The 14,845-nt window shown below is 47.2% G+C and overlaps 1 protein-coding gene across 1 annotated transcript in view; it reads right to left on the reverse strand.

The window, feature by feature from the left end:
* The window catches only part of PNPLA1 (patatin like phospholipase domain containing 1), a 50,143-nt gene extending 35,601 nt beyond the window's left edge, over positions 1 to 14,542 (reverse strand). Inside the window, exon 1 of the mRNA XM_055571582.1 lies at positions 14,338 to 14,542. Coding sequence (XP_055427557.1) covers positions 14,338 to 14,542 — 205 coding nt within the window. The remainder of the gene's footprint in view (positions 1 to 14,337) is intronic.
* Positions 14,543 to 14,845: the final 303 nt, after the last annotated feature.

Raw genomic sequence — 14,845 nt, forward strand, 5'->3', positions numbered from 1 at the left:
AGATTTGTGCCCCCCTTTCCCCTCTGCAACTAGCTGGAATGCAGACGTGGTGAGGAGCCCTCTTGGACTGTGAGCAACACAGTGGAAGGAACCTGGGTCCTAACCTGGAGCCACCACACCAGCCTTGGGGGGCTGGGGTGCAAAGACCACAGGAGCGAGCAATGCTCTTGTGTTTTGTTGAAGCTCTGCCCCTCCAACCAGTGCAACCTGCAGTGTCAATCCGAGTTTGCAGAGCTCATTCCCAAGGACCACTGCTGATCCCGAGCAAGCTGTGGGGAGGGATTGGTAGGCATATTCCCTCCCACTGCTCCGTAGCTGAGCTGAGTCTCAGGGTGGCCTGGTCAAGGTCACTTGCTGCTGAGTGGATTGCTGGGACCAGAGGAAAGGGAAGGTGGACAGAGTTCAGACTTTGGGTTCAGACTAGCTCTAGTTTGAAGCCTACCTCGCTGCTTCCTAAACCCTGTTCTGAAAAACCATGTGAAAATAAGGTGAGTGGCTAACTAGACTCACAGTGTGACTGTAGACGCTTTTGTTCTCAGAATCCAGACAGCCTGCTTCCTAGACAAGTCCTCTTTCCCACTGGGATTCCCATCTCTGAGACAGGTGCCCTCCGAGAATCAGCCGTGGGAACACCAAGGAACCAACAGGAGTGAGGAGACTCTCACAGGGGTGATGTCTGCGTTGGGACTTGGAGGATGGGGAGACGGGACACGGGGAGAAAAGAAAGGGGCCAGCACCCATGGGAGAGGGGACAGCTTGAGCCAAGGCACAGAGGCAGGACACATCCCGAGACTGCTATGCACTTGAAGAGGAGAACTCTCAATTCCAACCTTCAGCCTCAGCTCCCTCCTTTTCATATTTTACTTAGTGGTTTGGGTGTTTAGTGGGGTGTCACTGTGAGAAGGCAGTGGAAAAGATCTTGGAAAATAATTACTTCTAGAGGACAAAACAAAGTCACCTGATGAGCTCAGCTAAAAGGCAGCTAAAAGTCCCCTGCCCCTGTCCCCCACCCAGCAGGGGAACAGCCACTGAAGCTGGTACCCACCCAGCACCATTCTTTCCCAGGAGACCAACCAGCCTCACTCCCCCTGGGCTTCTCAGACTCAGTCCTTACCTGGAGAGATAACCTGTTGTGAAATGTTCCTGCAGAAAACAAAGCCTAGGGAGGCTACATGCAACTTCTATGCAGATTCAAAATTGTTTCAAAATGATATTAAAAGAAACAGAACAAAGCAGGGTTGGGAATATGCAGACGAAGCCCCATTGGTAAATATTGATAAGTGTTGAAGTTAGATGATGGGTGGGTTCTTGAGGGTGCATTATATTATTCTCTCCAAGACACTCTAAAATTTTCCACTTAAAAGGTTATTTAAGAGCTTCTCTGGTGGCTCAGTGGTAAAGAATCTGCCTGCCAACACAGGAGACACGGGTTTGATCCCGGGCCAGGAGGATCTTACACGAGACTGAACAACTAAGCCTGTGCTTCACAACAATTGGGCCTGTGCTCTAGAGCTTGGGAGCCACAGCTACTGAGCGCATGTGCTGCAACTAGTAAACTCTGAGCTTTAGCAGCTGAGGAGCTAGTTTAGTTGGTTGAGTAGTAGTGTAGTTCTCTGTGCTCCACAACAAGAGAAACCACCGCAAAAGCCCACGCACCACAGCTAGAGAGTAGCCCCCGCTCGCCACAACTAGAGAAAAGCCAGGCAGCAACAAAGACCCAGCACAGCCAAGAATAAATAAATATTTTTTTAAGTTATTTAAGGACTTCCCTGGCAGTTCAGTGGTTAAGACTCCGTGCTCCCAATGCAAGGGGCATGGGTTTGATCCCTGGTTGAGGAACTAACCACATGCCAAGCAGTGTGGCCAAAAAAGAAAGTTATTTGAAAGTTTAAGAAGTGTACATGAATGTTCATAACGACATCATTTATAATAGTTCAAACTAAAAACAACCCAAACATTCCCCGACAAATGGATTTTAAAAATGTGTTATATCCACATAAGGAAATATTATTCAACGATAAAAAGGAGTGAAGTACTGACGTGTGCTATAATGGATGAGTTTAGAAAACACTACGCTAAGTGAAAAAAGCCAGACACAAAAGGACAAATATTGTATTGTATAGACTCCATTTATATTAAATGTCTAGAATAGGCAAATCTATAGAGACAAGAAGTAGGTTAGTGGCTGCCAGGCAATTGAATGGAGGAATTGAGAGGTAATAGCTAAGGGGTTTGGCGTTGCTTTGACAGGTAATTAAAATGTTGTATGATTGATTGTGATGTTGGAGATACAACTGCAAATACACAAAAAGCCATAGAAAAAGAGAAACAGCCAGTAGAGGCTCCCAGCCATGGGTTTTCATAGGCTTCGATGTGAGCTTGGGCAAAGGGTGAGGTATGGACCAGCCCCTGAAACAAGGTCTGTCTTCCTCGGTTATGGCTCAGCCAGAGGAATTCACAGAATCTAGCCCAGTCTGAAGCCTCTGGAGCAACACCGTTTTTCTCTATTCTGGAAAAATCCATGCCCCATTAATAAATATGGAATTTTGTTAGTCCTCAACGCCTGACCCATTTTCTTTGCCCGGTTGTACAATCCTAGACTTGCAACGGGTAGTACATCTTAGTTTTGCCAAGGGCACTGGGGCTTAACTGAGGCTGCACACCAGGATCACCTGGGAGTTGAATGAACACTGGTGCCGGCTTCCGCCCCAAGAGATCCTCATTTAATTAGTGTGGGGGAGAAGCCTGGGCAGTGGATGTTTTCAAAGCTCCCAGGTGATCGTGCAAGATTGAGAATCATTGACTAAGTGAAGAATTTTTTAATGACTAGGAAAAAAATATCAAAAGTGGGGCATGGAGTATGGTGAGTATTTAGTCATGAAACTTCTCTTTTAGATTTATGTTCACACTGGGTCACAATATGAAAAGTACTTCTTACTGTAACTTTCAGCCTGGGGGTTTGGAGACCCCAAGTTGACAGGTCCTGTCAGTCACCGAGATAAATGAAGGGGACCCACCAGTGGCAATCAGGTGCCCCCCAGCCTCTGCGTGGGCCTCTCCAAGGACAGATGTTCCCCTGCTTCCAAATAGCCCTTTCCCACCTTGGACAACTCTTGCTGAGTCAAAAGCTGCCTTTCTGAAACTCACATCAAACCCTGACACCAGAGGACTGAGGACTTTACCACCCCCTGAAGGCATTATGTGTCCCAATGACGTGACTTTGTCCTGTTGTCAAGCAGAGTCCTGCTAGAAGCTGAGGCTCCTGCCCAACCTGTCTCTACATGTCAGATTTCTACTCATCTTTCAAGCCCCTGGACTTCCCTGGTGGCTCAGATGGTAAAGCATCAGCCTACAATGCAGGAGACTGGGTTCAATCCCTGAGTCAGGAAGATCTCCTGGAGAAGGAAATGGCAACCCTCTCCAGTATTCTTGCCTGGAAAATCCCATGGACAGAGGAGCCTGGTAGGCTACAGCCCATGGGGTCGAAAAGAGTAGGACTTGACTGAGCGACTTCACTTTACTTTTCAAGCCCTATCTCGATGTCCCTTCCATGAGGTCTTCCACTATGGGATCTGTTTGCTCTCTCCCTCTGCACTCTTCTGCCTTTTAATTTTCTAATATACGGTTGGAACTTGTTATACGATAACTCGTTGGTTACTGCCTTTGAGTTTGAGTAAACTGTGAGCTCCTTGAGGGCATGGGTGGAGCTTCATCTTGTGTTATATCTCTGTATCTTCTGCAGGGCCCTGTATATGCTCCATACACAATCATTGGATGAACGAATGAACAATTGGCTTGCCATGAAGTTTTTTTAGGGAGGAAGGTACCAAGTAGCAGCTTAAGTGGGGATGGGATTTTAAGTTCACCAAATCCTCCTTCTTCAATAAGAGAAAAATGCATAACTTTGGCATTTGAGCTAGTGCTTGAAAGGTAAGTTGAAATTTGACAGGGACAGACAAGTCGAGTAGTTTCTAGCCTCAGGTTGGAAATCCTGAATCCCCCCCACTGGTTGTCAGGGAAACCATCTCTCCTCGGGTAAATGAATGAACATTCATTCTCTAATGCAATTCTAATGAAAAACCAGGCTCTTGTGTTAAGTGTTTTGCAAACATTTTCAGGTGCCCCCAAATTGCCCCTAATGCAGAACTAGGCTCCTGTTAGCAGAAGATGGACCCACAGCTGCCTCCGCTTCCAATGAAGAGAACACCATCAGAGGATGGAAAAGCCCAGGCTGGGAACAAGAGGACGGGGCTCGGCCTGCAGGAGAGAGGCTGGGGGCGTATGTTGAAGTAGTCTTTTTAAAAGAGATAAGCCTGTTGTTTGTATGCAGATAATATGATTAGTTACACTTAAAGTATAGAATAATCTACCAAGGAACTTTTAGAAATATTTGAGGGTGTTCATGAGGTTGCCCAAGACAATATCAACAAACAAAAGCCATCAACATTACTTTATATCAGCAATAATCAGTTGGATTAGAAAACGCCGTAGAAAACAGATCTTGTTTCCTATAGCAACAAAAGCTATTAAATCTCATAAAAGACACAAAAAATCTTTACTGAAGGACAAAAAAGGTCAGAAGAAATAGAGAGATGGGTAGGCTATTAATATATTATAAATGAGAAGCTATAATTTCAATCAAAATCCTAATAGAGCTCTTTCACATGAGGGAAAAGGGGGTCAAGAATAAGAGTCAAGGGATTTCCCTGGTGGTACAGTGGATAAGAGTCTGTCTGCCAATGCAGGGGACACAGTTTTGATCCCTGGTCTAGGAAGATTCCACGTGCCACAGAGCAACTAAGCCCGTGCACCACAGTTACTGAGCCCGAGGACTGCACCTACTGAAGCCTGGACGCCTGGAGCCCACGCTCCACAAGAGAAGCCACCGCAATGAGAAGTCTGCAGACCGCAACTACAGAGTAGCCCCTGCTCACCGCACTAGAGGGAAAGCAAAGACCTAGTGCAACAACAACAAAAACAGGCACAAAGAGTGAGAGTCGATATTTGAAGAAGAAATTTTAAAAAGAAGGAGAAGGCTGCCATATATGCCATACCCCTTATTATAAGACTATCATGATCAAAATACTGTGATATAGTGCAGAAATAGGCAAATTCACCAATAGAAGAGAAGAGAGACTCCAGGGATTCCAGGAACTTGAATAAGCCAGAGGCAGCATCTCAAACAAGTGTGGAAAGTTCAGTTCAGTTCAGTCACTCAGTCGTGTCCGACTCTTTGCGACCCCATGAATTGCAGCACGCCAGGCCTCCCTGTCCATCACCAACTCCCAGAGTTCACTCAGACTCACGTCCATAGAGTAAGTGATGCCATCCAGCCCATCTCATCCTCTGTCATCCCCTTCTCCTCCTGCCCCCAATCCCTCCCAGCATCAGTTTTTTCCAGTGAGTCAACTCTTCGCATGAGGTGGCCAAAGTACTGGAGTTTCAGCTCAGCATCATTCCTTCCAAAGAAATCCCAGGGCTGATCTCCTTCAGAATGGACTGGTTGGATCTCCTTGCAGTCCAAGGGACTCTCAAGAGTCTTCTCCAACACCTCAGTTCAAAAGCATCAATTCTTCAGCACTCAGCCTTCTTCACAGTCCAACTCTCACATCCATACATGACCATAGGAAAAACCATAGCCTTGACTAGATGGATCTTTGTTGGCAAAGTAATGTCTCTGCTTTTGAATATGCTATCTAGGTTGGTCATAACTTTCCTTCCAAGGAGTAAGCATCTTTTAATTTCATGGCTGCAGTAACCATCTGCAGTAATTTTGGAGCCCAAAAATAAAGTCTGACACTGTTTCCACTGTTTCCCCATCTATTTCCCATGAAGTGATGGGACCAGAAGCCATGATCTTCGTTTTCTGAATGTTGAGCTTTAAGCCAGCTTTTTCACTCTCCACTTTCACTTTCATCAAGAGGCTTTTTAGTTCCTCTTCACTTTCTGCCATAAGGGTGGTGTCATCTGCATATTTGCGGTTATTGATATCTCTCCCAGCAATCTTGATTCCAGCTTGTGCTTTATCCAGCCCAGCGTTTCTCACGATGTACTCTGCATATAAGTTAAATAAGCAGGGTGACAATATACAGCCTTAATGTACTCCTTTTCCTATTTGGAACCAGTCTGTTGTTCCATGTCCAGTTCTAACTGTTGCTTCCTGAACTGCATAGAGGTTTCTCAAGAGGCAGGTCAGGTGGTCTGGTATTCCCATCTCTTTCAGAGTTTTCCACAGTTTATTGTGATCCACACAGTCAAAGGCTTTGGCATAGTCAATAAAGCAGAAATAGATGTTTTTCTGGAACTCTCTTGCTTTTTCCATGATCCAGCGAATGTTGGCCATTTGATCTCTGGTTTCTCTGCCTTTTCTAAAACCAGCTTGAACATCAGGAAGTTCACGGTTCACGTATTGCTGAAGCCTGGCTTGGAGAATTTTTAACATTACTTTATTAGAGTGTGAGATGAGTGTAATTGTGCGGTAGTTTGAGCATTCTTTGGCATTGCCTTTCTTGGGGATTGGAATGAAAACTGACCTTTTCCAGTCCTGTGGCCACTGCTGAGTTTTCCAAATTTGCTGGCATATTGAGTGCAGCACTTTCACAGCATCATCTTTCAGGATTTGAAACAGCTCCACTGGAATTCCATCACCTCCACTAGCTTTGTTCGTGGTGACGCTTTCTAAGGCCCACTTGACTTCACATTCCAGGATGTCTGGCTCTAGGTCAGTGATCACATCATCGTGATTATCTGGGTCATGAAGATCTTTTTTGTACAGTTCTTCTGTGTATTCTTGCCACCTCTTCTTCATATCTTCTGCTTCTGTTAGGTCCATACCATTTCTGTCCTTTATTGAGCCCATCTTGCATGAAATGTTCCCTTGGTGTCTCTAATTTTCTTGAAGAGATCTCTAGTCTTTCCCATTCTGTTGTTTTCCTCTATTTCTTTGCATTGATCGCTGAGGAAGGCTTTCTTATCTCTTCTTGTTATTCTTTGGAACTCTGCATTCAGATGCTTATATCTTTCCTTTTCTCCTTTGCTTTTCACTTCTCTTCTTTTCGCAGCTATTTGTAAGGCCTCCCCAGACAGCCATTTTGCTTTTTTGTATTTCTTTTCCATGGGGATGATCTTGATCCCTGTCTCCTGTACAGTGTCACGAACCTCAGTCCATAGTTCATCAGGCATTCTATCAATCACATCTAGGCCCTTAAATCTATTTCTCACTTCCACTGTATAATCATAAGGGATTTGATTTAGGTCATACCTGAATGGTCTAGTGGTTTTCCCTACTTTCTTCAATTTAAGTCTGAATTTGGCAATAAGGAGTTCATGATCTGAGCCACAGTCAGCTCCCGGTCTTGTTTTTGTTGATTATATAGAGCTTCTCCATCTTTGGCTGAAAAGAACATAATCTGATTTTGGTGTTGACCATCTGGTGATGTCCATGTGTAGAGTCTTCTCTTGTGTTGTTGGAAGAGGGTGTTTGCTATGACCAGTGCATTTTCTTGGCAAAACTCTATTAGTCTTTGCCCTGCTTCATTCCGTATTCCAAGGCCAAATTTGCCTGTTACTCCAGGTGTTTCTTGACTTCCTACTTTTGCATTCCAGTCCCCTATAATGAAAAGGACATTTTTTTTGGGTGTTAGTTCTAAAAGGTCTTGTAGGTCTTCATAGAACCGTTCAACTTCAGCTTCTTCAGCGTTCCTGGTTGGGGCATAGACTTGGATTACTGTGATACTGAATGGTTTGCCTTGGAAACGAACAGAGATCATTCTGTTGTTTTTGAGATTGCATCCAAGTACTGCATTTCGGACTCTTTTGTTGACCATGATGGCTACTCCATTTCTTCTGAGGGATTCCAGTCCTCAGTAGTAGATACAATGGTCATCTGAGTTAAATTCACCCATTCCAGTCCCTTTCAGTTCGCTGATTCCTAGAATGTCAACATTCACTCTTGCCATCTCTTGTTTGACTACTTCCAATTTGCCTTGATTCATGGACCTGACATTCCAGGTTCCTATGCAATATTGCTGTTTACAGCATCAGACCTTGCTTCTATCACCAGTCACATCCACAGTTGGATATTGTTTTTGCTTTGGCTCCATCCCTTCATTCTTTCTGGAATTATTTCTCCACTGATCTCCAGTAGCATATTGGGCACCTACTGACCTGGGGAGTTCCTCTTTCAGTATCCTATCATTTTGCCTTTTCATACTGTTCATACTTAAGCGTGGGCGGCTGTGACTGGCGCACTTAAGCGCGGTGGAGAGGAGCTACCCCACCTCTGAGGTCGGGGCAGAAGCCGGGAGGACCCCATGCCCGAAGGGCTGTGGCCAAGAGGAGTTACCCCACATCCGAGGTCAGGGGCGGCGGCCGGGAGGAGTTACCCCACGCCCGGGGCACGTCCAAGGAGCGGTGGCTGCGGGGACGCAGGAGGGCCTAGAGGAGCTATCCCACGTTGAAGGTCAGGAAGGGCGGCAGTGAGGAGATACCCTTTGTCCAAAGTAAGAAGCAGTGGCTGTGCTTTGCTGGAGCAGACGTGAAGAGATACCCCACGCCCAAGGTAAGAGAAATCCAAGTAAGACGGTAGGTGTTGCAAGAGGGCATCAGAGGGCAGACACACTGAAACCATACTCACAGGAAACTAGTCAATCTAATCACACTAGGACCACAACCTTGTCTAACTCAATGAAACTAAGCCATGCCCGTGGGGCAACCCAAGACGGGCGGGTCATGGTGGAGAGGTCTGACAGAATGTGGTCCACTGGAGAAGGGAATGGCAAACCACTTCAGTATTCTTGCCTTGAGAACCCATGAACAGTATGAACAGTATGAAAAGTGTGGAAAGAGTTGCCTACAAATAGTGTGGGGTATTTGGTTACCACAATCAAAATCTTCTATTTCTACCTCAAAAGAGCTACAAAATAAATTTCAGATGGATGAACTTAAATATGAAAGAGCAAAATTTCCAAACTCTTGAAAGAAAATACAGAAGTAATCATTGTAACAAAGTAGAGATATTAAAAAACACAAATTGTAGGAGGAAAAGATTTGATATCCCTGACTGCATCAAAATTGGAATTTTCTGAGTAACAAAAGACATTGTCAGATAAAAAGGCAAGCTGTGGAATGAGATAAGTTAGCTACAATGTCCATAACTGACAAATGATTCATGTACAGCCTATATAAAGAACACCCACATGTTGAAGAGAAAAAGATTACCAGGAAAGGGTCATGAGCAGGTAAGTTACAGAAGAGGAAACACAAGTGGGGACTTCCCTGGTGGTCCAGTGGCTAAGATTCTATGCTCCCAATGCGGGGTCCTGGGTTCGATCCCTGGGCAGTGAACTAGACCCCACATGTTGCAACTAAAGATCTCCTGTGAACTGAGACCCAACACAGCCAAGTAAAATGTTTTGTTTGTTTCTTTTAAGAGAAAACACAAGTGGTTGATAAATACATTGAGATGCTTAACAGCACTAGTAATCAGGGTCTGCAGATTAAATAAGCAAAATAAAATGAGATATAACTTCACATTCATCATATTGACTTAAAACTCTTCAGTCTTGGGAGTTCACTGGTGGCCTACTGGTTAGGATTCTGCACTTCCACTGCCACGGTCCAGGTTTAATCCCTAATCAGGGAACTGAGATCCTGCCAGCCACCTGGCGTGGCCAAAAAAATAAAAAAACCCTACAGTCTGATAGTCCCAAAGGTTGATGATGACTTTGTGGGGAAATCAGGAACTGCTAGTGGTTAAATATATGGATGTGAGAGTTGGACTATAAAGAGAGCTGAGCTCAGAAGAATTGATGCTTTTGAACTGTGGTGTTGGAGAAGACCCTTGAGAGTCCCTTGGACTGCAAGGAGATCCAACCAGTCCATCCTAAAGGAAATAAGTCCTGGGTGTTCACTGGAAGGACTGATGTTGAAGCTGAAGCTCCAATACTTTGGCCACCTGATGTGAAGAGCTGATTCATTTGAAAAGACCCTGATGTTGGGAAAGATTAAGGGCAGGAGGAGAAGGGGATGACAGAGGATGAGATGGTTGGATGGCATCACCAACTCAATGGACATGAGTTTGGGTAAACTCTGGGAGTTGGTGATGGTCAGGGAGGCCTGGCGTGCTGTGGTTCATGGGGTCGCAAAGAGTCGGACATGACTGAGCAACTGAACTGAACTGAACTGAGTGGTTAAATTGGTACAACCACTTTGGCGAATAATTTAGCCAAGTCTGGTAAAGTTCATGTGATATGTATCCTAGGGAAACATTCCATGTGGACCTGAGAGACCCAAACAAGGATGCTCATTGCAATGTTGTTTATAACAACAAAAACTTGGCCATGTCCATCAACAGGATGGCTAAATGAACCACAATACAGTTTTAATGGAATAGATCCGAAAAGAGGTGAAGAAGATTAAAGAAAATCAGGAGACTGAGTCCTGGTTCTTGCTCTGCTTCTAACTGATGACAGGATGGGACAAGTCACGTGTCCCTCTTCGCTGAATGCTCTCCCCAGACGTTCTCGTGGCTCACTCCCTCCCCTCCTTCAGGTCTTTGTGCAAATTCCACCTACTCAGAGAGGCTTCCTTGACCCTGGTGTCCATACAACCAGCATCCATGCCCCCTGACACTGCTTTGTCAAGAAGCAGAATGGCGAGATTTCCCTAGTGGTCCAGTGACTAAGACTCTGAGCTCCCAATGCAGCGGGCCTAGGTTCAATTCCTGGTCAGGGAATTAGATCCCACGACTAAATATCCCTCATGCCACAACGCAGATCCTGAATGCCACAACTATGACCTTGGTGCAGTCAAGTAAATAGATATTTATTAAAAAAAAAAAAAAAAAAAAGCAGCAGCAGCAGCAAAGTGGCTTAAAGGTCAGGCTAGGTTAAAACACCAGCTTTACCAACTACTGTTTGCATGACCTTAGGCAAGTGATTTAAGCTTTCTGTGACTCAGTTTCCTCCTCTGTAAAATGGAGATAATAGTAGTTTTCACCTCAGAGGGTTGCTGTGAGGACTGAATGAGTTAATACACCAAAGAGAACAGTGCCTGATTCGGGGGAGGGCTGGTTAGTAGTAAATTGCATGGCAGTTAAAATGAATGAAGTACACTTGAGTGACGGTGGCTCAATCTCATAAACATGCTGCTGAATGAAAAGACCACACCCCTCACCCTTCCCTGAACTTCCCTCCCAGTCACAGGCATGTGGCCGGCACGCAGACCAGCCCTCGGTCACACCGCCGTCAGGGGCCCTTCTCATGGGTCTGAGTCCCTGTCCCCTGGCATCCATGTCCCTCACAGCCTGGCCAAGTCAGTTTTCAGTTCAGTTCAGTTCAGTCATGTCCGACTCTGCGGCCCCATGGACTGCAGCAAGCCAGGCCTTCCTGTCCATCACCAACTCAAACTCATGTCCATTGAGTCGGTGATGCCATCCAACCATCTGGGCAGTGTTTATTGATTGAACTGGATTAATTCTGAAAGTTCTCAAATGCCCGAAGACAGAGACACCACTGACCCTTCTGGCTGGTGCATTTTAAGAAGTTGAACTAAAGACATGAGGAAATGGGGGCAAGGGAGCAGGCGAGTGACCCAAGTACCTAGAATGAGAGAAATCCCAGAAAAGGGGGTGTCTCCAAGGGGAGGGAGTCTGTGACTCCAAGACCAGGGAGTAGGGGATGCTCACCCCAGCCCCTTTCTGAAGGCCTGTCCTAGGGTCCACTGGGTAACTGAAGGATGAACTGCTACATTCACAGAGGACTTGTCATTAAAAAAAAGATCTAGAAGGATCCCAGCAGAGTCCTTCCACGGGCTCCAGGAGGAGAAGTGGGATTGGGGACAAGGGGGGAGGTGAGTGAAGGCTTCTTTTTCCCTTTATACTCTAAATACTTTTGCATTGTTTGAATCGAGAAAGAAGTGATTACTTGTGAATTATGAGAAAAAAAAAATTTGTCTTGCATGGAAGGGGTACTCAGGGAATGGGTATTACAATTATTATTTAAAACAGAGAGAAAGACATCTCACCCAGCACAGATCTGCAGGCAGGAAGGGGCCCTGCTGGCTCCCCTCCTCACTCTGCAGCGGGCCCCTCATCCCTGGCCCTTCCTCCAATGTGCACCCTAAAGCTGACGCCCTCACTGCGCTCACCACCCGGCCACCTGCCCTGTTCATCCCTTGCTTCAGAGAACAGTCTTCTACTGCTCTCCCTGTTTCTTTCCTACCCCCCCCTTTTTTATTGCTCATTCAACTCTATTTTTTGTATTTATTTATTTTTGTCAACTTAATTTTATATTAATTTATTTTTAATTGTCAACTTTATTATTTTTTTATATTTATCTATTTTTAATTGATTGCTTTATAATATTGGTTTGATCTGTGTCACATATCTACATGAATTAACCATCAGTGTACATACACCCCCTCCCTCTTGAATCTCCCTCCTTTCTCCCACCCATTCCCACCCCTTTGGGTTGTTACAGAGCCCCAGTTTGAGTTCTCTGAGTCAGAGTCCCTTGGACTGCAAGGAGATCCAACCAGTCCATCCTAAAGGAAATCAGTCCTGAATATTCATTGGAAGGACTGATACTGAAGCTGAAGCTGCAATACTTTGGCCACCTGATGCGAAGAGCTGACTCATTGGAAAAGACCCTGATGCTGGGAAAGGTTGAAGGCTGGAGGAGAAGGGGATGACAGAGGATGAGATGGTTGGGTGGCATCACCGACTCAATGGAGATGAGTTTGGGTAAACTCCAGGAGTTGGTGATGGACCGGGAGGCCTGGGGTGCTGTGGTCCATGGGGTCGCGAAGAGTTGGACACTGAGCGACTGAACTGAACTGAACTGAGTCGTACAGCAAATTCCCACCGGCTGTCTATTTACATGCGTTAGTGTATATGGCTCCACGCTACTCTCCCCTTCATCTCACCCGCCCCCCACCTCCCCCAGCGTTGCTCTCCTTGTTTCTGCCCTCCCCTCTCCGTTTCACTCCGCACAGCAGGGCAGTTGACACATACCAACCAGTTCACTCACTCAGGCCATTAACCCTCTAATGTAACCTGAGAATGAGACGCGAGTAGAATCTCAGCTGGACAGAGTAGAAACTGCGGCACAGAGCATCCAGCCCTGACGGGGACCCAACCCCTGAGGACTGGGCTCCAGCCCCCGCTCTCGGCCACCTGTCCCCTTTGCCTCCCTCCTTCCTCCCCACTCCCCAGGAGTGAAATTGGTTCTCCCCGCTACGAGGTCCACGTGACCTGGCCCCTGCCTGCCCCTCCAGCCTCACCCCCAACCCCCCTCCTCACTCCCCAACGCCACGGGCTCCCCGGCTGGTCCAGCACCCAGAACCGTCTTTTTTCCCCAATCATCAAATGGCTTGCTCTCTCGCTTTGCTCGGATTTCTGCTTGAATGTCACCTCCTCCAAAAGGGCCTCCCTGACCACCCTTCCTCAAACAGTCCTCACTTTATTCTCTGACCCTTTCCTGCTGTGATTTTATTCATAGTTCTTATCACTTCCTGATCTGATGTTATGAGACTACTTGTTTGGAGGCTTATCATGTGTGTCCACTCTCTCTAGAATTTCTGTTCCGTGAGGGCAGGGACTTTGTCCCCAGTGCCTAGAACACAGGCTCGCACAGAATGGTAGTGCAGCAAATGAGTAAATGCTCCCCCTGCCCGCTCCGGGACCAGGTCTGGGCCTGCCATGTGGGCTGCTCGGAACAGTCCACTCCCCTTTCACGGGATGGCGCTCCTGCTTCTCCGTGTGTCACCCCATCCTTCCTTCCGGGCCCCCTGGACAAGTGGGGCAGCAGGCAAAGTGAGGCCTCCCATATTCCTTCCCAGTTTCCCTCCGCCAACCCCTCTGTCCATCCCTCCAAGCCCAGGGCTTTCACTTCCAGCCACTTGGAAGCTGGTTTCACGAATCCACCCCCACCAAGATGATGAAGATGTCAATTTGTCCTTCCCAAGGATATTTGTATTTTTAAATGAGGCCAGGATGGAGCAGCTCTTCACCCAGTGTATGCCTGTGTCGTGGTGTAACTCCCAAGACAGGATGTTTCAGAGAGATACCGCCTTTCCCTCTCCCAGACCCTGGGAGACAGTGTCACAGGTCAGGGTGCTGAGGGAGAGGGAAACAAATTGCCAAGCTCAGCCAGTGGGTCAGAGACTGGCACCCAGCAAACCCTGACCACAAATGCTATCCCACTCAACCTACATCTTCCCTTCCCACCACCCAGAAGACCTGGCTTTGTTCCCCAAAGTATCCTCAAGCCACCCTCAGGCTCTGCTTTGTAGAACCCCTCCAGAAGCTCCCCAGGGAATCCAGAACAAAAGCCTTACCCATTTCGATCCCACAGATGACCAAGGCTGCCACCACCGCACCTGCTGATGTCCCAGCGAAGCGATGGGCTGTTTCCAGCATCCGGGGGGCCAGGTCCCGAAGGGCATCCACCGCCCCGGCCTGGTAGAAGGAGAGGAACCCACTGCCCGAGAAGGAGATGGAATGAGGGGTGTCAGGGTCCCCCTTGAACACCTGTTCTTCCATCTCCTCAACCTGGGACCTCCCGGGGAAGGGAGGAACCTCTCAGCGCCGATGTGCCTGAACGTCAGCCAGTCTCCTGTCGAAACTTGCGGCCGACCTTCCCTGCCAGCCCGGAGCCCGGAATGTGGCTGTCGCTCCCCGGGCGGCTGGGACACCCACGGTGGCTCAGGCAGCAGCTGCCTGGGCCTGTTGAGCTCGTCAGGAGGCAGCCCCAAAGCCTGGTAAAGGCCCCGGTGGGCAGTGTCCTGGCCCTGTGAGTGCCCTCCTCTGCACTTGCCTGGTACCACTTGGATTGCAGGTGGCCGC

The sequence above is a fragment of the Bubalus kerabau genome, chromosome 3, assembly GCF_029407905.1.
Source record: "Bubalus kerabau isolate K-KA32 ecotype Philippines breed swamp buffalo chromosome 3, PCC_UOA_SB_1v2, whole genome shotgun sequence".
Taxonomy (NCBI): domain Eukaryota; kingdom Metazoa; phylum Chordata; class Mammalia; order Artiodactyla; family Bovidae; genus Bubalus; species Bubalus kerabau.